The 18,111-nt window shown below is 44.7% G+C and overlaps 1 protein-coding gene across 2 annotated transcripts in view; it reads left to right on the top strand.

Moving 5' to 3' along the window:
- The window catches only part of nudt6 (nudix (nucleoside diphosphate linked moiety X)-type motif 6), a 156,232-nt gene that overhangs the window by 111,248 nt on the left and 26,873 nt on the right, over window positions 1–18,111 (top strand). For both annotated transcript variants that reach the window (XM_068042610.1, XM_068042601.1), the window contains one exon: window positions 10,940–10,995. In XM_068042610.1, the coding sequence (XP_067898711.1) occupies window positions 10,940–10,995 (56 nt within the window). The remainder of the gene's footprint in view (window positions 1–10,939; window positions 10,996–18,111) is intronic.

Genomic DNA, 18,111 nt, shown 5'->3' with positions numbered 1-18,111 from the left:
AGGACGGAGCATTGGGAGGAGATCAACCCCCCAGACGTGGACAAAGGGACCGGGGATGCAACATGTCTGTCAGCGGCCTGTCACAGTGGCCCTGAAAGGAAGACCCCTGTCATATTGGCACCTTGCAAGATCCTGGGAAGGGAATACATGATGGCGGCTTCTGTGTGCCCTCATCAGTGGCAACTGGACTGCCAGCAGCCTATATGTTGGAATTGATTTCGCTAGGGGTCCAACATCTCCCTTCCCTCTGTCTGCAGGCGAAGACAGCACATAATTGTAGGAGCAGGCCAAGACCGGAGGTGGGCTGCCATTGCTGCCTGTGCTTACGCCGCTGGAGGAGGAGGTCATAGAGCTAGCCGGACTACAGGATGAACGGAGAGCCAGAGGCACACTCCCAAGACAGTAAGGTTTGCATGGGGCACAATGATGCATCTGCAATGATGAGCCATACTGGTCATCAGGCATCTGGTGCACACAGCGGTCTGCATTGTAGGGGTGCATGCTACGGAGGGATGGCAGGCCCTTGACCCTTACATTTCTTTGCTCTCTCATGCAGGCCAAGCTGTGCCAAATTTGAGACCAGTTGAATCCATGACAGATCCTGCCACATCTGAGGGGGAGAAAGCAACCTCAGAGAGTCCATCGGCAGCTCATACTCCACCAGTGCAGGTGCATGTACCTCGGTGAGTTTGTGTGCGAGTTTAGATCTGGGCACACAGTCTGATGAGCACAACACACACACACACCTGAGCAGCTGACAGAGGCGGTGACAGCCCAGGCGTCTGACAGTCAGAGGCCAGGTCCATGCTGAGCCCCAGGTTCATGACATGCCACTGGTTTCGGGGAAATGCTGGAACTACAGCGAGAGATGTGGCAGCATTTGGCAGAAATGCCAGAGCTTATGTGTGCCCAAGCGCGGTCGATGGAGGGTTCCATCCAAGCCTTGACCTCAACATTGTCTCTGACTGGTGCACGAGTTGCCTCCTCCATTGAGAGGTTGGTGGATCGGATGGAGAGCCATATCCAGCAGAGCACTCAGTGTTTGCTCAATATTCGTGCAAACCTGCTAACCCTCGTCCTGACCATGGACGCAAAGCAACAGTGGCAAGGCAGAGGGGGAGCAGGGACGTCAAGTCACCACCATGTCCTCTGTTCTCTCAGGTCAGCAGGGAGGCAGAAACCTGCCCTGACAGGGAGGAGAAGTATATGGCTCCTGCTGCTGGGGGCTCCTCTCAGAGTGCTCCTGGTGCAGGCAGCAGCTCCTCTGCTGCTCTGCCAGTGTCGCCAGTTCATCCAGCATCCCAGCCGAAAGAGGACAGTACTGTTTCTGTGCAAGAGGCCCACAGCATGCTGAGCTCTCCAGGCCCAAGGCAACCCTAGGATGACCGCCAAGGTAATCTGTAGCCACGGAGCACCAAAATCAGCAGGCAACCTCTACCTCAGCTGACAGCATAGGGGCAGCACCACGTAGGAGTTCACATAAGTGAGTTAATAAGTGCCCTTAGAATCACTAGGTCTATGATTACACTAGCCGTCTCCATTATGACTGTAAATAAATCTTTACTGCTAGGCATGGACTCCCTCCCTTTTTCCTCCATCAAGGGCTTGTCCCTTCGCTGCATCCCAACCTCTAGGAAGAAGCTGGAGGCCAACGCAGATGCTGCGAGGGGTCAACTCTGGAGCCTCACCAGATCTGCTCTGCACAAATGGTCAATAAGCCAATGCATCATTAAGGAAGAAAGGCGGAAAGGTGGCTGCATAAAGGAAGATCTTTATTGGAAAAGGTACAAGGGCCATAAAGGATCAAATGAAACGCAAATGTGTAAGGACAATGTGAGCCTCCCTTACGCAACTCTTTGGTCCAGTGGGGTTCTTCATCTGGCCTAACTTGCCTATCGTCCCGCTCCACACCCTCATTTTCTGAGGAGGCAGTCCACTCCTCATTTGCCTTGTTGTTTATAGACTCCTCCTTCTGCAGAGCAAGGTTGTGCAGAGGAGAGCAAACCACGATGATACAGAGACCTTCACTGGGGCATACTGAAGTTCTCCACTGATCCGATCTAGGCACCTGAATCTCATCTTCAGCAAACTAATGGCCTGCTCAATAGTAGCTCACATCCCCTGGCAGGCGTTGTACCTCTCCTCTGCATCCATGCATGCGTTCCTCACAGATGTCAGCAGCCATGACCTCAGTGGGTAGCTCTTGTCTCCAAGGATCCATCCCTGAAGGCTGGAGGGAGGGCGGAAACGTTCAGGCATCTGTGACTGCCTCAAAATGTAGGCATCGCGGCAGCTTCACGGGAAGGGTGTACAGACCTGCAGAATCCGTTTACGATGGTCGCAGATCAGTTGTACATTGAGGGAGTGGAAGCCCTTCCTGTTGATGAAGGTCATTGGCTAGTGTTCCAGAGCCTTGATAGCCACATGTGTGAAGTCGATGGTCCTCTCAGCTTGTGAGTTGGTATCTGTGTGGAAGCGCACATAATCTCTGGCCCTCCTGAACAGGGCATTGGTGACCTCTTTGTTGCATCGTTCTGCCGTGGACTGTGAGTTTTTTGTATTCATTCATGGGTATCACTGGCTAGGCCAGCATTTATTGCCTATCTCTAACTGCCCTTGAGAAGGTGGTCTTGAGCTGCCATCTTGAACCACTGCAGTCCATGTGAGGTAGGTACACCCACAATGCTGTTAGGAAGGGAGTTCCAGGATTTTGACCCAGCGACAGTGAAGGAACGGCGGTATAGTTCCAAGTCAGGATGGTCTGTGGCTTGGAGGGCAACTTGCAGGTGGTGGTATTCCCATGCATTTGCTGCCCTTGTCCTTCTAGTTGGTAGAGGTCGTGAGTTTGGAAGGTGCTGTCTAAGGAGCCTTGGTGCATTGCTGCAGTGCATCTTGTAGATGGTACATACTGCTGCCACTGTGCATCGGTGGTAGAGGGAGTGTATGTTTGTGGATGGGGTGCCAATCAAGCAGGCTGCTTTGTCCTGGATGATGTCGAGCTTCTTGAGTGTTGTTGGAGCTGCACCCATCCAGGCAAGTGGAGAGTATTCAATCACACTCCTGACTTGTGCCTTGTAGATGGTGGACAGTCTTGGGGAGTCAGGAGGTGAGTTACTCGCTGCAGGATTCCTAGCCTCTGACCTGCTCTTGTAGCCATGGTGTTTATATGGCTACTCCAGTTCAGTTGCTGGTCAATGGTAACCACACATGTCTACTGTGGATCCCTAGAATGATCCAGTAGTGTAGGTGTTCAGTACCACGGTGACCTTCAGGGCCACTGGCATTGGATTCCCACCAGGTACTCTGGGGCACAGCTTAATTCTGCATCATTGCACAAAGGTCAGTGACGGGCACCCTGGAGAGGTGGAGTTTTCATTGGCACTGCCTCTTGGACATCTGCAGGTGTTGAGCCTTGACCTGTACATCCCTCTAGAGGTTTCCTCCTTCTGCGCAGAACAACTTCTCTCTATCCTCTTCACCCTTTTGCCACGACCAGAGACCGCTGAGGACCCTCCTGTGGGCTCATAGGCCATTGCAGTGCCACTGCAGGTGCCCGGTCCACCCTTCCGCTCAGGTGTACTTTTTCTTCGACGAGGTTACCGAAACCTGGGTGAATGAGGTCCATGATAAATGGTCTTTCCCTGAAAGGCATTCTTCCTTTGTCAATGTCCCCCTCTTGATGCCCGCACTTGTGATCCTTGCCCAGGTGTCATTTGCCTGTTGCCATCCTTGTATTTTATATCCCGATTTTATATCCACCCACGCCTCGATCTCCTTCCACATCATTCCCTTAAAATTCAGCCCAATGTTTCAGGTCTGTGACCTGTCATCAGAATTTTCAGTTTTTATTTCAGATTTCCAGCATCCGCAGTATTTTGCTTTAGTATTAGAGTTCTCCCTGATGTCTTGGGGAATATTTATCCCTCAACCAATGTCAGAAAGAGAGGTTAAAAGGGGTCGTTGCTATTTGTGGGAGCTTTCTGTGTGCAAATTGGTTGCAGTGTTTCCTATATTACAACAGTGATTGTACTTTGAAAGTACTTAATTGATTGTGCTTTGGGATGTCCTAAAGTCATGAAAAGTACTATATAAATGCAAGTCTTTCTTTCATTGATTCAAATTTTATATTCATAAAATAGCTACAAATCAGATCTTGAGTAGTGGAGCTACAAGTCCAAAGTGAATATGCTAGAGCCTACCAATGGGAAAGTACCAAAAGTATTTGAAAACAACAAATCAAGGAAAAGCAGCAACAAAAATCTACCAATGAAACAAAGTAAAAGCTGAACCAATCATGTTACTGAAAAAGTAGGATGTTTGTTTGAGCCACCATCTTGAATTTTCTCCCAATGGAAAATGTACCAAATGAAAGTAACATTTATGACTTAAGAAAGCCATATAAAATGAACAATTCTGATTAAACTGCTTATTCTTCCAGAGTTGTCTGTACCCTGCTGTAAATCCCTGGAAAATGTTTTCTTGAAGAAGCCTATTCCTGTGTCATAAACCTGAGGTTAAATTTAGAGTACGTGGGTAAAGCTAAATTATTAGATTGGCCTTAATCACTTTTTTCACTAAATGCCTTGGTTCCACTTGACCCATCTTAATCACAGAAATCCCCTCCCATCTTGATCAATGAACTGTCCTTCCCTTCTGAGTCTGATAAGCATTCGTAGAGTGTTCTATGATTTACTCTGCATAATCCACCTTTTCCACTCGGGTAGAAAAGCTCATAAGCCTGAAGGTAAAACTTGAGCTATTATTTGAATAGCTATACACAAGGGGTTGTTTCTTAATGACAGTTACGTTAATCAAAGCAGTCACATCTTTATTTGCTGTTTCAGAAACTGATTCCTTTCCTTCCCTGGTCAATCTGCTCACCATTTCATAGGAATACCACTCTGACCTGGTTTTAGGAACATAGGAACAGGAGTAGGCCATTCAGCCCCTCGAGCCTGTCCCACCATTCAATGAGATCATGGCTGATCCGCGGCCTAACTCCATATACCTGCCTTTGGCCCATATCCCTTAATATCTTTGCTTAACAGAAATCTATCTGTCTCAGATTTAAAATTAGCAACTGTTCTAGCTTCAACTGCTGTTTGTGGGAGAGAGTTCCAAACCTCTACCACCCTTTGCGTGAAGAAGTGCTTCCTAATATCTCTCCTGAACGGTTTGGTCCTAATTTTTAGACTATGCCCCCGAGTTTTAGAATCTCCAACCAGTGGAAATAGTTTATCTAGCCTGTCTTTTCCTGTTAATATCTTGAAGACTTCAATCAGATCACCCCTTAACCTTCTAAATTCTAGCGAAAACAGGCCTAATTTGTGTAATCTCTCCTCGTAACTTAACCCCTGTAGTCCCGGTATCATTCTTGTAAACCTATGATGCACTCCCTCCAAGGCCAATATATCCTTCCTGAGGTGTAGTGCCCAGAACTGCTCGCAGTACTCCAAGTGGGGTCTAACCAGGGTTTTGTACAGCTACAGCATAACCTCTGTGTCTTTATACTCCAATCCTCTAGATATAAAAGCTAGCATTCCATTAGCCTTTTTGATTATTTTCTGCACTTGCTCATGGCATTTTAAAGATCTGTGCACCTGAACCCCCAAGTCTCTTTGGACATCCACTGTACTTAACCTCTTCCCATTTAGAAAGTACCCTGCTCTATCCTTTTTTGGTCCAAAATGGATAACCTCACACTTGCCCGCATTGAAATCCATCTGCCACAGTTTTGCCCACTCACCTAGTCTGTCAATATCTCTTTGCAATTTTATTTATTTTTTATTTAGAGATACAGCACCGAAACAGGCCCTTCGGCCCACCAAGTCTGTGTCAACCATCAACCACCCATTTATACTAATCCTACATTAATCCCATATTCCTACCACATCCCCACCTTCCCTCAAATCCCCTACCTATACTTGGGGCAATTTATAATGGCCAATTTACCTATCAACCTGCAAGTCTTTGGCTGTGGGAGGAAACTGGAGCACCCGGCGAAAACCCACACGGTCACAGGGAGAACTTGCAAACTCCACAGGCAGTACCCAGAATTGAACCCAGGTCGCTGGAGCTGTGAGGCTGCTGTGCTAACCACTGCACCACTGTGCTGCCCCAAATTTATGCTATCATCTAGACTGTCTACAATGCTGCCTAACTTTGTATCATCAGCAAATTTGGATATATGACTTACTATGCCATCATCCAAGTCGTTAATGAATAATGTGAATAATTGAGGCCCCAACACAGATCCCTGCGGGACACCACTAGTCACATCCTGCCAATCGGAGTACTTACCCATTATCCCCACTTTCTGCCGCCGACCACTCAACCAACTTTCTAACCATGTCAATAATTTGCCCTCAACTCCATGGGCTTCTACCTTAGTTAACAGTCTCTTATGTGGGACTTTATCAGATGCCTTCTGGAAGTACATATAAATAACATCCATAGACACTCCCCTGTCCACTACCTTAGTCACCTTTTCAAAAGATTCAATGAGATTTATCAGATATGACCTTTCCACCATGAATCCATGCTGGCTGTCCCTGATTAACTGAATTTTTTCTAGGTGTTCAGTCACCCTATCCTTGATTATAGACTCCAGCAACTTGCCCACCACAGATGTCAGGCTAACTGCTCTGTAATTTCCTTGGTTCCCCCTTTCACCCTTCTTAAAAAGTGGCGTGACATGTGCAACTTTCCAATCCAGAGGGACTACTCCAGAATCTAGGGAACTCTGAAAGACTATAGTTAGGGTATCTACAATGTGCTCCCCTACTTCCTTTAACACCCTCGGATGGACACCGTCAGGTCCTGGGGATTTCTCACTCTTCAGTTCCATTAATTTTCTTGTTACTAATGATTTACTTTCGTTAATTGTATTAAGTCCCTGTCCCCTATCGGCCATTAATTTTTTCAGGACTTCCGGCAAGTTATCCTCCTTTTCAACTGTAAATACCGAGGCAAAGTAATTGTTTAACATGTCTGCCATTTCCCCATTATCAATGACAATATCTCCAGTCTCAGCTTTTAGTGGGCCTACATTGCTCTTGACCACCCGTTTTCCCTTTATGTGACTATAAAATTTCTTCTTATTGATTTTGATGTCCCTTGCAAGTTTCCTTTCATAATCTCTTTTAGTAGCTGTTATAAGCTGCTTTGTGACCCTTCGCTGGTCTTTGTATCGATCCCATTCGGCCGGATCTGTGCTGCGTTTTGCATTTTTGTAAGCCATTTCTTTTTTTTTATGCTATCCCTAATCTCTTTAGTTGTCCATGGCTGTTTTTTCTGTGAAGTGGAGCTTTTTCCTCTCAGGGGTAAATACTCGCTCTGTATTTCATTAAATGTTTCTTTAAATATTCTCCACTGTTCTTCAGTCATTTGACCCATTAACAGATCTACCCAGTTTACTGTGGACAGTCTCTGTCTCATCCCGGTAAAGTCAGCCTTACCCAAGTCTAAAATTCTAGTAGCTGATTCGTGCTTTTCACTTTCAAACGCTACCTTGAATTCAATCATGTTGTGATCACTATTTGATAAATGTTCACACACAGTTAGGCTACTAATTAAATTTGGCTCATTACTCAAAACTAAATCTAATATTGCCTGTCCCCTTGTTACATCTAGGACATATTGCTGTAGGAAACTATCCCGGACACATTCCAGAAATTCACTACCTTTCTGATAGGTGCTAATCTGCCTCTCCCAATCTATGTGCAAGTTAAAAGCCCCCATTAATACTACTCTGCCTTTGTTACACACTTGCCTAATTTGTGCATTTATACAATCTAACACCTCAGAACTGCTACTAGGGGGTCTATACACAACACCCATTACAGTTTTAGATCCTTTTTTGTTCCTCAATTCCACCCATAAGGTCTCCACTGGATGCTTCCCCCTCATTATATCCTCCCTCACCAATGAGGTGATATTATTTCTAATCAGTAAGGCTACTCCACCCCCTCTGCCATTTTCCCTGTCCCTCCTGTAGACTTTATAACCAGGTATATTTAGTTCCCAGTCCCAACCATCCTGCAGCCACCACATCATAATTTTCCATTTGTATATAGAACTCTTATTTGGGCTATACCCCCTAACCTGTCCCTCAGCACTGATGCTTTATTTACCTGTTTATTATTTCTGTCTTCTGGTTTAACCAGTATGCAGTTTGGTAACAATCAGCCTCACCACTAACCTGCACTCCTACCTTCTCCTTTAACTTCCTGATTTTCCATGCAACTGAACCCTCCGCCCCACTTTTTAGTTTAATTTAGTTTTGATTCCAAATTGCAGATTCTGTAATATAATGTATTATAGAAATCTTTATGATTTATAGCAAGAATGACCATTCAAACAGCATGCTATGACTTTCAACAGCGTAGCATTTCAAAGTGGAGCATTTATATATTGTAATTTATTTGGGGAAAGGCCAATTTTCCTAAACTAAGCTAAGCTAAGCTAAGCTGCCATTTAGCAGAAGTTGACTGAAAATAGCTGCTTGAAGGTAAAGCAGTGGGAGGCATTCAAGAAGGAGATAGTGAGCGTTCAGAACAAATATGTTCGCACAAAGGAAAAGGGAAGGAATTTCGTGGGCCGATGGGAGTGGGAATGGAGGCGGGTGGCCACATAATTTTCTGCTGTCAGCCAGCATACTGGTGTACCGACACCATCCTGCCCCAGGCCATTTTCCTGCGGGCAGGATTAGGGGCGGAAGGGCTACCCATCCACAAATTAAAGGCCAATTATCAGAGGCCGAATGGAAAATTATCAGTCGGCCTGTGGGCTCCCCACAGTATCGAGAACAGGTCAGCTGCCTAGAGGTAGCCTCCAGCAGGTACACCGAGGAGCCACCACTCCAGGATGCCTTTGAGGCCCTTCCAGCCTATCTGGCTACAATTGCAGCTGCACGCCACTCTGTATGGGGCACCCTCCTCCATAATGGTGGCCCTGCGGCTGTGGCCACTTTTCAATTCAAATCTGTTGAAGTTGCTGAGAGGGTGCCTCAAGATGTGGTATATATCAATAATTTAGACTTAAATGTAGGGATTGTGATTTAGAAATTTGCAGATAACATAAAAATTGGTTAGTGAGGAAGAAAGCTGTAAATTGCAGGAAGTCATCAATGGACTGGTCAGGCAAAAAAGTGTAAAATGGAATTCAATCTAGAAAAGTGTGCGTTAATGCATTTAGGGAGGGCAAGCAAAGCAAGGGAATAGGATACTGAGAAGTGAAAAGGAACAAAGGGATCCGGAGCAGGCAGGTTACGCTAGAACTGTATAGCTGGAGTATTGCGTACAGTTCTAGTCACCACATTCCAGGAAGGATATGATTACACTCGAGAGGGTACAGAGAAGATTTACAAGGATGTTGGAAAATTTAAGCTAAGTAGAAAGATTGGATAGACTGGGGTTGTTTTCTCTGGAACAGAGACAGCTGATGGGAGATTTAGTTGATGTGTATAAAATTATGAGGGTCCGAGATAGAGTGGATAGGAAGGACCAATTTTCCTTAGCAGAGAGGCCAATAACCAGGGGGCATAGATTTAAAGTTTATTAGTAGAAGGATTAGAGGGGAGTTGAGGAGACATTTTTCACCCAGAGGGTAGTGAGGGTCTGGAACTCGCTGTCTGAAACGGTGTTAGAGGTGGAAACCCTCATCACATTTATAAAGTACTAGATATGCTCTTGAAGTGCCGTAACCTAAAAGGCAATATACCAAGAGTTGGAAAGTGGGATTAGACTGGATAGCTGTTTCTCAGTGGGCATAGACACAATGGGCCGAATAGCTTCCTTACATGCTGTAAATATCTATGATTCTACGAAATGGTTTGCTACAAAATTTTGGTCTACAATAGATACCTTCTTAGGTTTGGTGGCATCAGTTGTTCATGTAATGCTCTGAGCTTCTTACTTTTATTGGAATTCATTCACATTGCCCAATATCTAGTTGTATAAAAGTGACTGCCTGAGACGGAGAGAAACATCCACAGATCTACAGTATGTGAGTGAAGGAGAGGTAACACACAAGAAGTGGAACATTTATATTTTGTAATGTATTCTGATTGGTTACTGCACCTGCCTTTATACTGAGATTTCAAACACAGTCATTCATCATTAAAACAGATTTATTGGCATATTGTTATTTATTCAATTCAAAACCAAAAAATATTTATTTCACTTTCTTTGGGAGATCTCTGCCCCAAAGTAGATATTTAAAAGGGTCATGTGTAAGTGCTTTCAGAGGGCTGCCATGTGTCACCCCAATCATAAAACTATAAATTTTTAAAGGAAATAAAATTGGAAAAGGCAGGTCACTGGCCACCTGTTTCCCCACTAAGAGAAGCTTCTGAGGCCTCCTGCAGCAAGTCTTCACCCTGAGAATGACACAACTGCTCAGCAGAGGCTGGGAAGCCTGCCTCTTGTTTATAAAATACTCTGGCAGGAGAAGTATGGCCAGTTTCAGGGGCCAGATTGAAGTCCCCACCAAAGAAGCACCACAAAACAAGACAGAGAGAAAAACCAAAGCCATTTACTTCTCCACTACTTCCATGCCCTGGCAACCACCCGCCCCCCATATGAGTGACATCAAGAGAGATCTACTTGCATTAATATTACAATACAGTATTTCCCTTTGATCATTAAAGATTTTTTTTACAGCTTTTAAAGTTTTTTAAAGTTTAACCTCTGCAGAGCAGATTGTGTTCAAATTTCAAAGGGGTGACATATAAATTATAACAAAATAATGTACCGAGACAATATTCTTAGAGAAATGCAGCAGTCCTGTAAAGAATATGAACTTATAAAAAGGACACATATTTTATTTTTTGTAATTTTATGATTTTAAGGGGTTTATTTTTTGATAATTTCCTGTGATTCACAAATCTGTCCCCCAGGCTGGGCACCCATTCAGTCTTTGCTTCTTGTCCATCCTGCAGGTGCAGTGCTTGATGAAGCCACTCGTAAAGTTCTGGTTGTGCAAGACAAAAATAAGGTAAGCTGAATATTAATGATCCATTGGCATTCCTGTCAGGTAAGCATGATCATGTTCCAAGAAAAAGCCACTTACTGCGGTATGACAACATTTGTTTAATTGTTGCTGGCAAAACATTTAATAGTCAACCATTCATTATACTGGTCAATGATGCACTTACTTAAATGGAGAATAGGCAAAGCTGTATTTCAGCTTTTGTCCGAACACATGTCATGTAGACCCCCACCTGCCAAGAATAAAGCATATTGATTTTGTCATATGAACATTGATTTTAAGTTGTGACTGAAGTGAAGAAATGATTGGTTTGAAGTTCACCGGACACTTGGCTGGAAGAACATTTGTATACTAAGAGACAGTGCTTGGAGAGACAAAGATATTGATCACTGATTCAATTAACAGAGATTGGGTTGAGAGTGGTTCCACATCTTGTCGGTAAGGGATAGCACTAGACCCCCCCCCCCCCCCCCGCCAAGAGCTTTGAAATCCACAAACCTCGCAGGAGAGACTGTTCCCAAATAAGGAGCTAGTCACATGACTAACCTGCTGGGCAACCTGGGGTTTTTTGAATTGTGCCACTGAGAAAGGTACAGAAGGAGTGTGCAACTGAAGCTGGAATAAGGAAGCCTCTCTCTCTCTCTCTTGCTTTCTGCCAAGCCACCAGATCCACGGAAGGCACGTAAACTTCAAGAGAGAAAAGATTCCGACATCGGAATACGTTGAAGCGTGAACCGCGCCCCAACGATTTGCAAGACTTACTTACTGGCAACCAAAGACTCCACATTGAACTTAAAGGACTGTAACTACGAGATATTGACTCAAGCTTTTCCCCTTTATTCCTTCTACTTTTTCTGTCTCTATCTGCGTGTGTGTTTATCGCATATGCATGCTAGTATGGTTGCATTGCAGGTTTGTAGTCGTTAACCGGATTAGAATTTAAGATTAATAAACTCCTACCTTTCTTGTTTAAACCTAAGGAAATCTGTTTGATTTCTTTGCCTTACAATTGGGGCAGTGAACAAGGATTCACTGAGGGGAAGCTAAAAACACAGTGTTTTCAAATTAAACCCTGTTACTGTTAAACCAGGCAAAGGCTGAGAGGGAATTCCCTAGACCCCTTCTCACCCGGCCGTAACACACAATTAACCTACAAATAATCTAGCAGCATTTTATACAAACCTGTACAGTATCTGGAATTTCTACACCGCGCTGAATACAAAAATGAGGGAAATCTGTTCATCATGTCTTTCTACAAACAGCATTTATTCTGCTCAAGTCCAGAATCTGAACACCTCACCCAGGCAGCCTACATTCTGTGGATTTGAGAGGTCAGGTACAAATTAATAGATCCCTGTTGCAGTAATTACCAAAGTTCTTGCACAGGATGTTTTGTGAAACACCTGGACACGAGTAACTGGTTTATTTTTGTTGAGGTATAAGGTTTACCACAACATTACTGCAGTTACTGATTTGCTGAACTGCACCTTTGCTGCCCTAGTCCCCAATAAAAAGATCAGTCTCTCTCACCCTGGATGCTCCCCTCTCCTCATCTCCACTCCCTTAAGTCCAAGGGATGCAGACTTGAAAGGATATGGTGGACAACTGCTTTAGTCATCCACCGCCAGATCTGGCTGGACCACTTAAAACACTGTCGGGTCTTGCTCTCGTCTGCTAAAACTGCTCAGTCTTCCAAGACTGGAATGCAAAGATAAACCCTGGCTTCTTTTCTCTACTGCAGACTGTCTTCTTGAACCCCTGTCCTCTGTCCTCTGGACCCTTACCTCCAACAATAAGTGTGAGGAGCTCATGGACCACTTTGTCACTAAGATTGAGACCATCCGATCAGCTGCCTCTGCTGTTTCACTCCCTCCCACTAGCCCAACTGGCCAAACTTCCTATAATACACCCCTGCCCAAGCTCTGAACTCGCATCTTTCTTTAGTTGCTCTCCTATCTCCCCTCATGCCCCCTCTGAGCTCATCTTGTCCATGAGACCCACCTCCTGTTCCCTTAATCCTATTCCCACTAACCTGATCACCCAACTTCCCCTCCTCATCGCTATGTTACCTGATATTGTAAACGGTTCTCTTTCTTCAGGCATTGTCCCTCTCTCCTTTAAATCTGCCGTCATCACCCCTCTTCTCAAAAAAAACCCTGGAGCCCCACTGCCCTTGCAAACTACCATCCCATCTCCAACCTCCCTTTCCTCTCCAAAGTCCTTGAACATATTGCTGCCTCCCAAATACGTTCCCATTGTTCCTGGAACTCCATATTTGGTTCCTCCAATCAGGTTTCCATCCCCACTATGGTACCAAAACAGCTCTTATCAAAGTCACAAATGACATTCTATATGACTCTGACAAAGGTAAACTTTCCCTTCTTGACATGTCTTCAGCCTTTGACATGGTTGACCACAACATCTTCCTCCAAAGCCTCTCCACTGTAGTCCAACTAGGTGGAACTGCTCTCATCTGGTTCCATTCTTACTTATCTAATCATAGCCAGAGAATCACTTGCAATGGCTTCTCTTCCTGTTCTTGCACCGTTTGTTCTGGTGTCCCCCAAGGATCTATCCTTGGCCTCTTCCTATTTCTCATCCACATGCTGCCCCTTGGTGACATCATCTGAAAGCACAGCATTAAGTTTTCACATATATGCTGATGACATTCAGCTCTACCTCATTACCACTTTTCTCGACTCCTCCACTGTTGCTAATTATCAGACTGCTTCTCTGACATCCAGTATGGATGAGCAGAAATTTCCTCCAATTAAGTTTTGGGAAGACTGAAACCATTGTTCACAGTCCCTGCTCAAAATTTCATTCCCTAGCTACCAACTCTATCCCTCGCTCTGGCACCTATGTGAGTTTAAGCCAGTTTGTTGCAACCTTGGTGTCACATTTGACCCCGAGTTCAGTTCCAACCTCATATTCGTGCTATCACTAAGATATCCATCTCTGTAACATAACCAGACTTCTCCCCTGTCTCAGCTCAGCTGTTGCTGAAACCCTCAATCATACCTTTGTTACCTCCAGACTTGACTATTGTCACGGACCTGTAATTATTTTTCTCCTTGGTTTAAAAACAGTGTGTGTGCCTTTAAGACTTTGTTAAAAACAGTGCACCTTTAAGGGAGAAAGTTCTGGAATTTCTGGAGACACAGTGTACCAGCTGCATTTTTTGTTACCCTGGGCAACAGAGGGAGAGGGAGATCACATGGTGCTGTTTGTGGAACTGTTAGAAACCGGCTGAAACCGGTTCCAGCGAGGCAAACTGAAGAAAAGGAGCTGTTATATTCTCTATCAGCAAAAATTCTACAAGAAGCTACAAGCAAAGTTAATTCCCTGAGTAAAAAAGAAAAGCTTTTCTTTTTCAAGAAAGTGTTTGTATTGCTATGCTCATTGTTCAAAGAACTCCTCACCTTCAGCGGCAGAGAGCAGTCGGATGTCTTCCAGCACGCCAGAGTTTTGAAAAAAAAGCCAACAGTGACCTCACAGGAAAGTTGCAAGGTGATTGGTTGGTGAGTCACTGCTGTTAGGGAATAGCGCTAAGTAGCTGGGTAAGTATCTAAGGTAAGAAAGGTTTACAGTTTATTTTCATATATAGTAAGTAGTGTTTTTTAGGGGGTTTTGTAGTAACGAGGACCAGGGAAGAAGGGCCCTACGGTAATTGATATTATTTGATATTAAGATCTTCCAAAAGGTTTAATTTAAAGGATTAAGTCACGGCAGGAGAGCTCAAAGCCGTGGTGTGCTCCTCATGCTGTATATGGGAAGCCGGGAACAATTCCAGTGACCTGGACCAGCATGTGTGCAGGAAGTGTGTCCAGCTGCAGCTCCTGGAAGCCCGGGTTTTGGAGCTGGAGCGGCAGCAGGGTATACTGTGGAGCATCCGAGGCGGAGACTATTGTGGATAGCACGTATAGCGAGGTGGTCACACTGCAGGCTCAGACCCCACAGGCAGGAAGGGAATGGGTGACCACCAGGCAGAGCAACAGGACTAGGCAGGCAGTGCGGGAATCTTCTGTGGCTATTCCCCTGCAAAACAGATATACTGCTTTGGATACTGTTGGGGGAATGGCCTCTCAGGGGAAAGCAGCAACAGCCCAATTCGTTGCACCACGATTGGCTTTGCTGCACAGGGGAGGAGTAAAATGTGTGGGAATACAATAGTTACTGGGGATTCAATTGTAACGGGAATAGATAGGCGTTTCTGTGGCTGCAAAAGAGACTCCAGGATGGTATGTTGCCTCCCTGGTGCTAGGGTCAAGGATGTCTCAGAGCGGTTACAGGACATCCTGACAGGGGAGGGTGAACAGCCAGTGGTCGTGGTACACATCGGTACAAACAATGTAGGTAAAAAAAAGGATGAGGTCCTAAAAACAGAATATAGGGAGCTAGGAAGTAAGTTGAAAAGTAGGACCTCAAAGGTAGTGATCTCAGGATTACTACCAGTGCCATGTGCTAGTCAGAGTAGAAATAGCAGGATATATCGGATGAATACGTGGCTGAAGAGATGGTGTGAGGGGGAGGGTTTTAGATCCCTGGAGCATTGGGACCGGTTCTGGGGGAGGTGGGACCAGTACAAACTGGACGGGTTACACCTGGGCAGGACCAGGACTGATGTCCTAAGGGATTATTTGCAAGAGTGGTTGGGGAGGGTTTAAACTAAAATGGCAGAGGGATGGGAATCTTTGCAAGGAGTCAGAGGAGGGGGGGATCAAAGACAAGAACAAAAGACAGTAAGGGGAATAAGAAAAGTGATAGGCAGAGAAATCAAGGACCAGAATCAAACAGGGCCACAGTGAAAAATAGTGGGAAGGGGCCAAGTAATGTTAAAAAGACAAGCCTTAAGGCTTTGTGCCTTAATGCGCGGAGCATTCGCATTAAAGTGGATGATCCAATGGCTCAAATAGATGTAAATGGGTATGATATAGTCGGGATTACGGAGACCTGGCTGCAAGGTGACCAGGGATGGGAAATGAACATCCAGGGATATTCAGTATTTAGGAAGGACAGACAAAAAGCAAAAGGCAGTGGAGTTGCATTGCTGGTTAAAGAGGAAATTGACACAATAATGAGGAAAGATATTAGCTCTGACGATGTGGAACCTGTATGGGTAGAGCTGAGAAACATTAAGGGGCAAAAAACGTTAGTGGGGCTTGTATATAGACCCCCAAACTTTAGTGGTGATGTTGGGAATGGCATTAAACAGGAAATTAGAGATGCATACGATAAAGGAACATCTGTAATTATAGGTAACTTTAATCTGCATATAGATTGGGCAAATCAAATTAGTCACAATACCGTAGAGGAGGAATTCTTGGAGTGTATACGGGATGGTTCTCTGGACCAATACGTTGAGGAACCAACTAGAGAACAGGCCATCCTAGACTGGGTATTGCATAATGAGAGAGGAATAATTGACAATCTAGTTGTGCGAGACCCCTTGAGGATGAGCGATCATAATATGATAGAATTCTTCATCAAGATGGAGAGTGATGTAGTTGATTCTGAGACTAGGGTCCTGAATCTTAGTAAAGGAAACTACGAAGGTGTGAGGTGTGAGTTGCCTATGATGGATTGGGAAACGTTACTTAAAGGGATGACAGTGTATAGGCAATGGCAAACATTCAAAAAGCGCATGGATGGACTGCAACAATTGTTTATTCCTGTCTGGCACAAAAGTAAAATGGGAAAGGTAGCCAAACCATGGCTTACAAGGGAAAGTAGAGATAGCATTAGATCCAAGGAAGAGGCATATAAATTCGCAAGAAAAAACAACAGACCTGAGGATTGGTAGCAGTATAGAACTCAGCAAAGGAGGACCAAGGGATTTATTAAGAAGGGGAAAATAGAGTACAAGAGCAAGCTTGCGGGGAACATAAAAACTGACTGTAAAAGTTTCTATAGGTATGTGAAGAGAAAAAGATTGGTAAAGACAAATGTAGGTCCCTTACAGTCAGAAACAGGGGAATTCATTATGGGGAATAAAGAAATGGCTGACCAACTAAACGCATACTTTGGTTCTGTCTTCACAAAGGAGGACACAAATATCATATCAGAAATGTTGGGGAACACAGGGCTTAGTGAGAGAGAGGAACTGAAAGAAATCAGTATTAGTAGAGAAATGGTGTTGGGGAAAGTGATGGGATTGAAGGCTGATAAATCCCCAGGGCCTATTGGTATGCATCCCAGAGTACTTAAGGAAGTGGCTCTAGAAATGATGGATGCATTGGTGGTCATCTTGCAAGATTCTATCGACTCTGGAACAGTTCCTACAGATTGGAGGGTAGCTAATGTAACCCCACTATTTAAAAAGGGAGGTCGAGAGAAAGCAGGGAATTATAGACCAATCAGCCTGACGTCGGTTGTGGGGAAAACTCTAGAGTCCATTATCAAAGATTTTATAGCAGAGCACTTGGAGAACAGTGGTAGAATCGGACAGAGTCAGCATGGATTTATGAAAGGGAAATCATGCTTGACAAATTTACTAGAATTCTTCGAGGATATAACTAGTAGAGTTGATGAGGGGGAGCCAGTGGATGTGGTTTATTTGGACTTTCAGAAGGCTTTCGACAAAGTTCCACGTAAGAGATTAGCATGTAAAATTAAAGCGTATGGGATTGGGGGTAGTGTATTGCAATGGATAGAAAATTGGTTGGCGGACAGGAAACAAAGAGTAGGGATAAATGGGTCTTTTTCCGAATGGCAGGCAGTGACCAGTGGGGTACTGCAGGGATCGGTGCTCGGACCCCAGCTATTCACAATATACATTAATGATTTAGATGAGGGAACTAAATGTAATATCTCCAAATTTGCAGATGACACAAAACTGGGTGGGTGGGTGAGTTGTGAGGAAGGTGCAGAGAGGCTTCATGGTGATTTGGACAAGTTGAGTGAGTGGGCAAATGCATGGCAGATGCAGTATAATGTGGATAAATGTGAGGTTATCCACTTTGGAAGCAAAAACAGGAAGGTTGATTATTATCTAAACAGCTATCAACTGAGAGAGGGGAATATGCAACGAGACCTGGGTGTTCTCGTACACAAGTCACTGAAGGTATGCATGCAGGTCCAGCAGGTGGTAAAAAAAGCAAATGGTATGTTGGCCTTCATAGC

This window comes from Heterodontus francisci, chromosome 1, assembly GCF_036365525.1.
Source record: "Heterodontus francisci isolate sHetFra1 chromosome 1, sHetFra1.hap1, whole genome shotgun sequence".
Taxonomy (NCBI): Eukaryota; Metazoa; Chordata; class Chondrichthyes; order Heterodontiformes; family Heterodontidae; genus Heterodontus; species Heterodontus francisci.
This window is presented reverse-complemented; position numbering and strand designations above follow the sequence as displayed.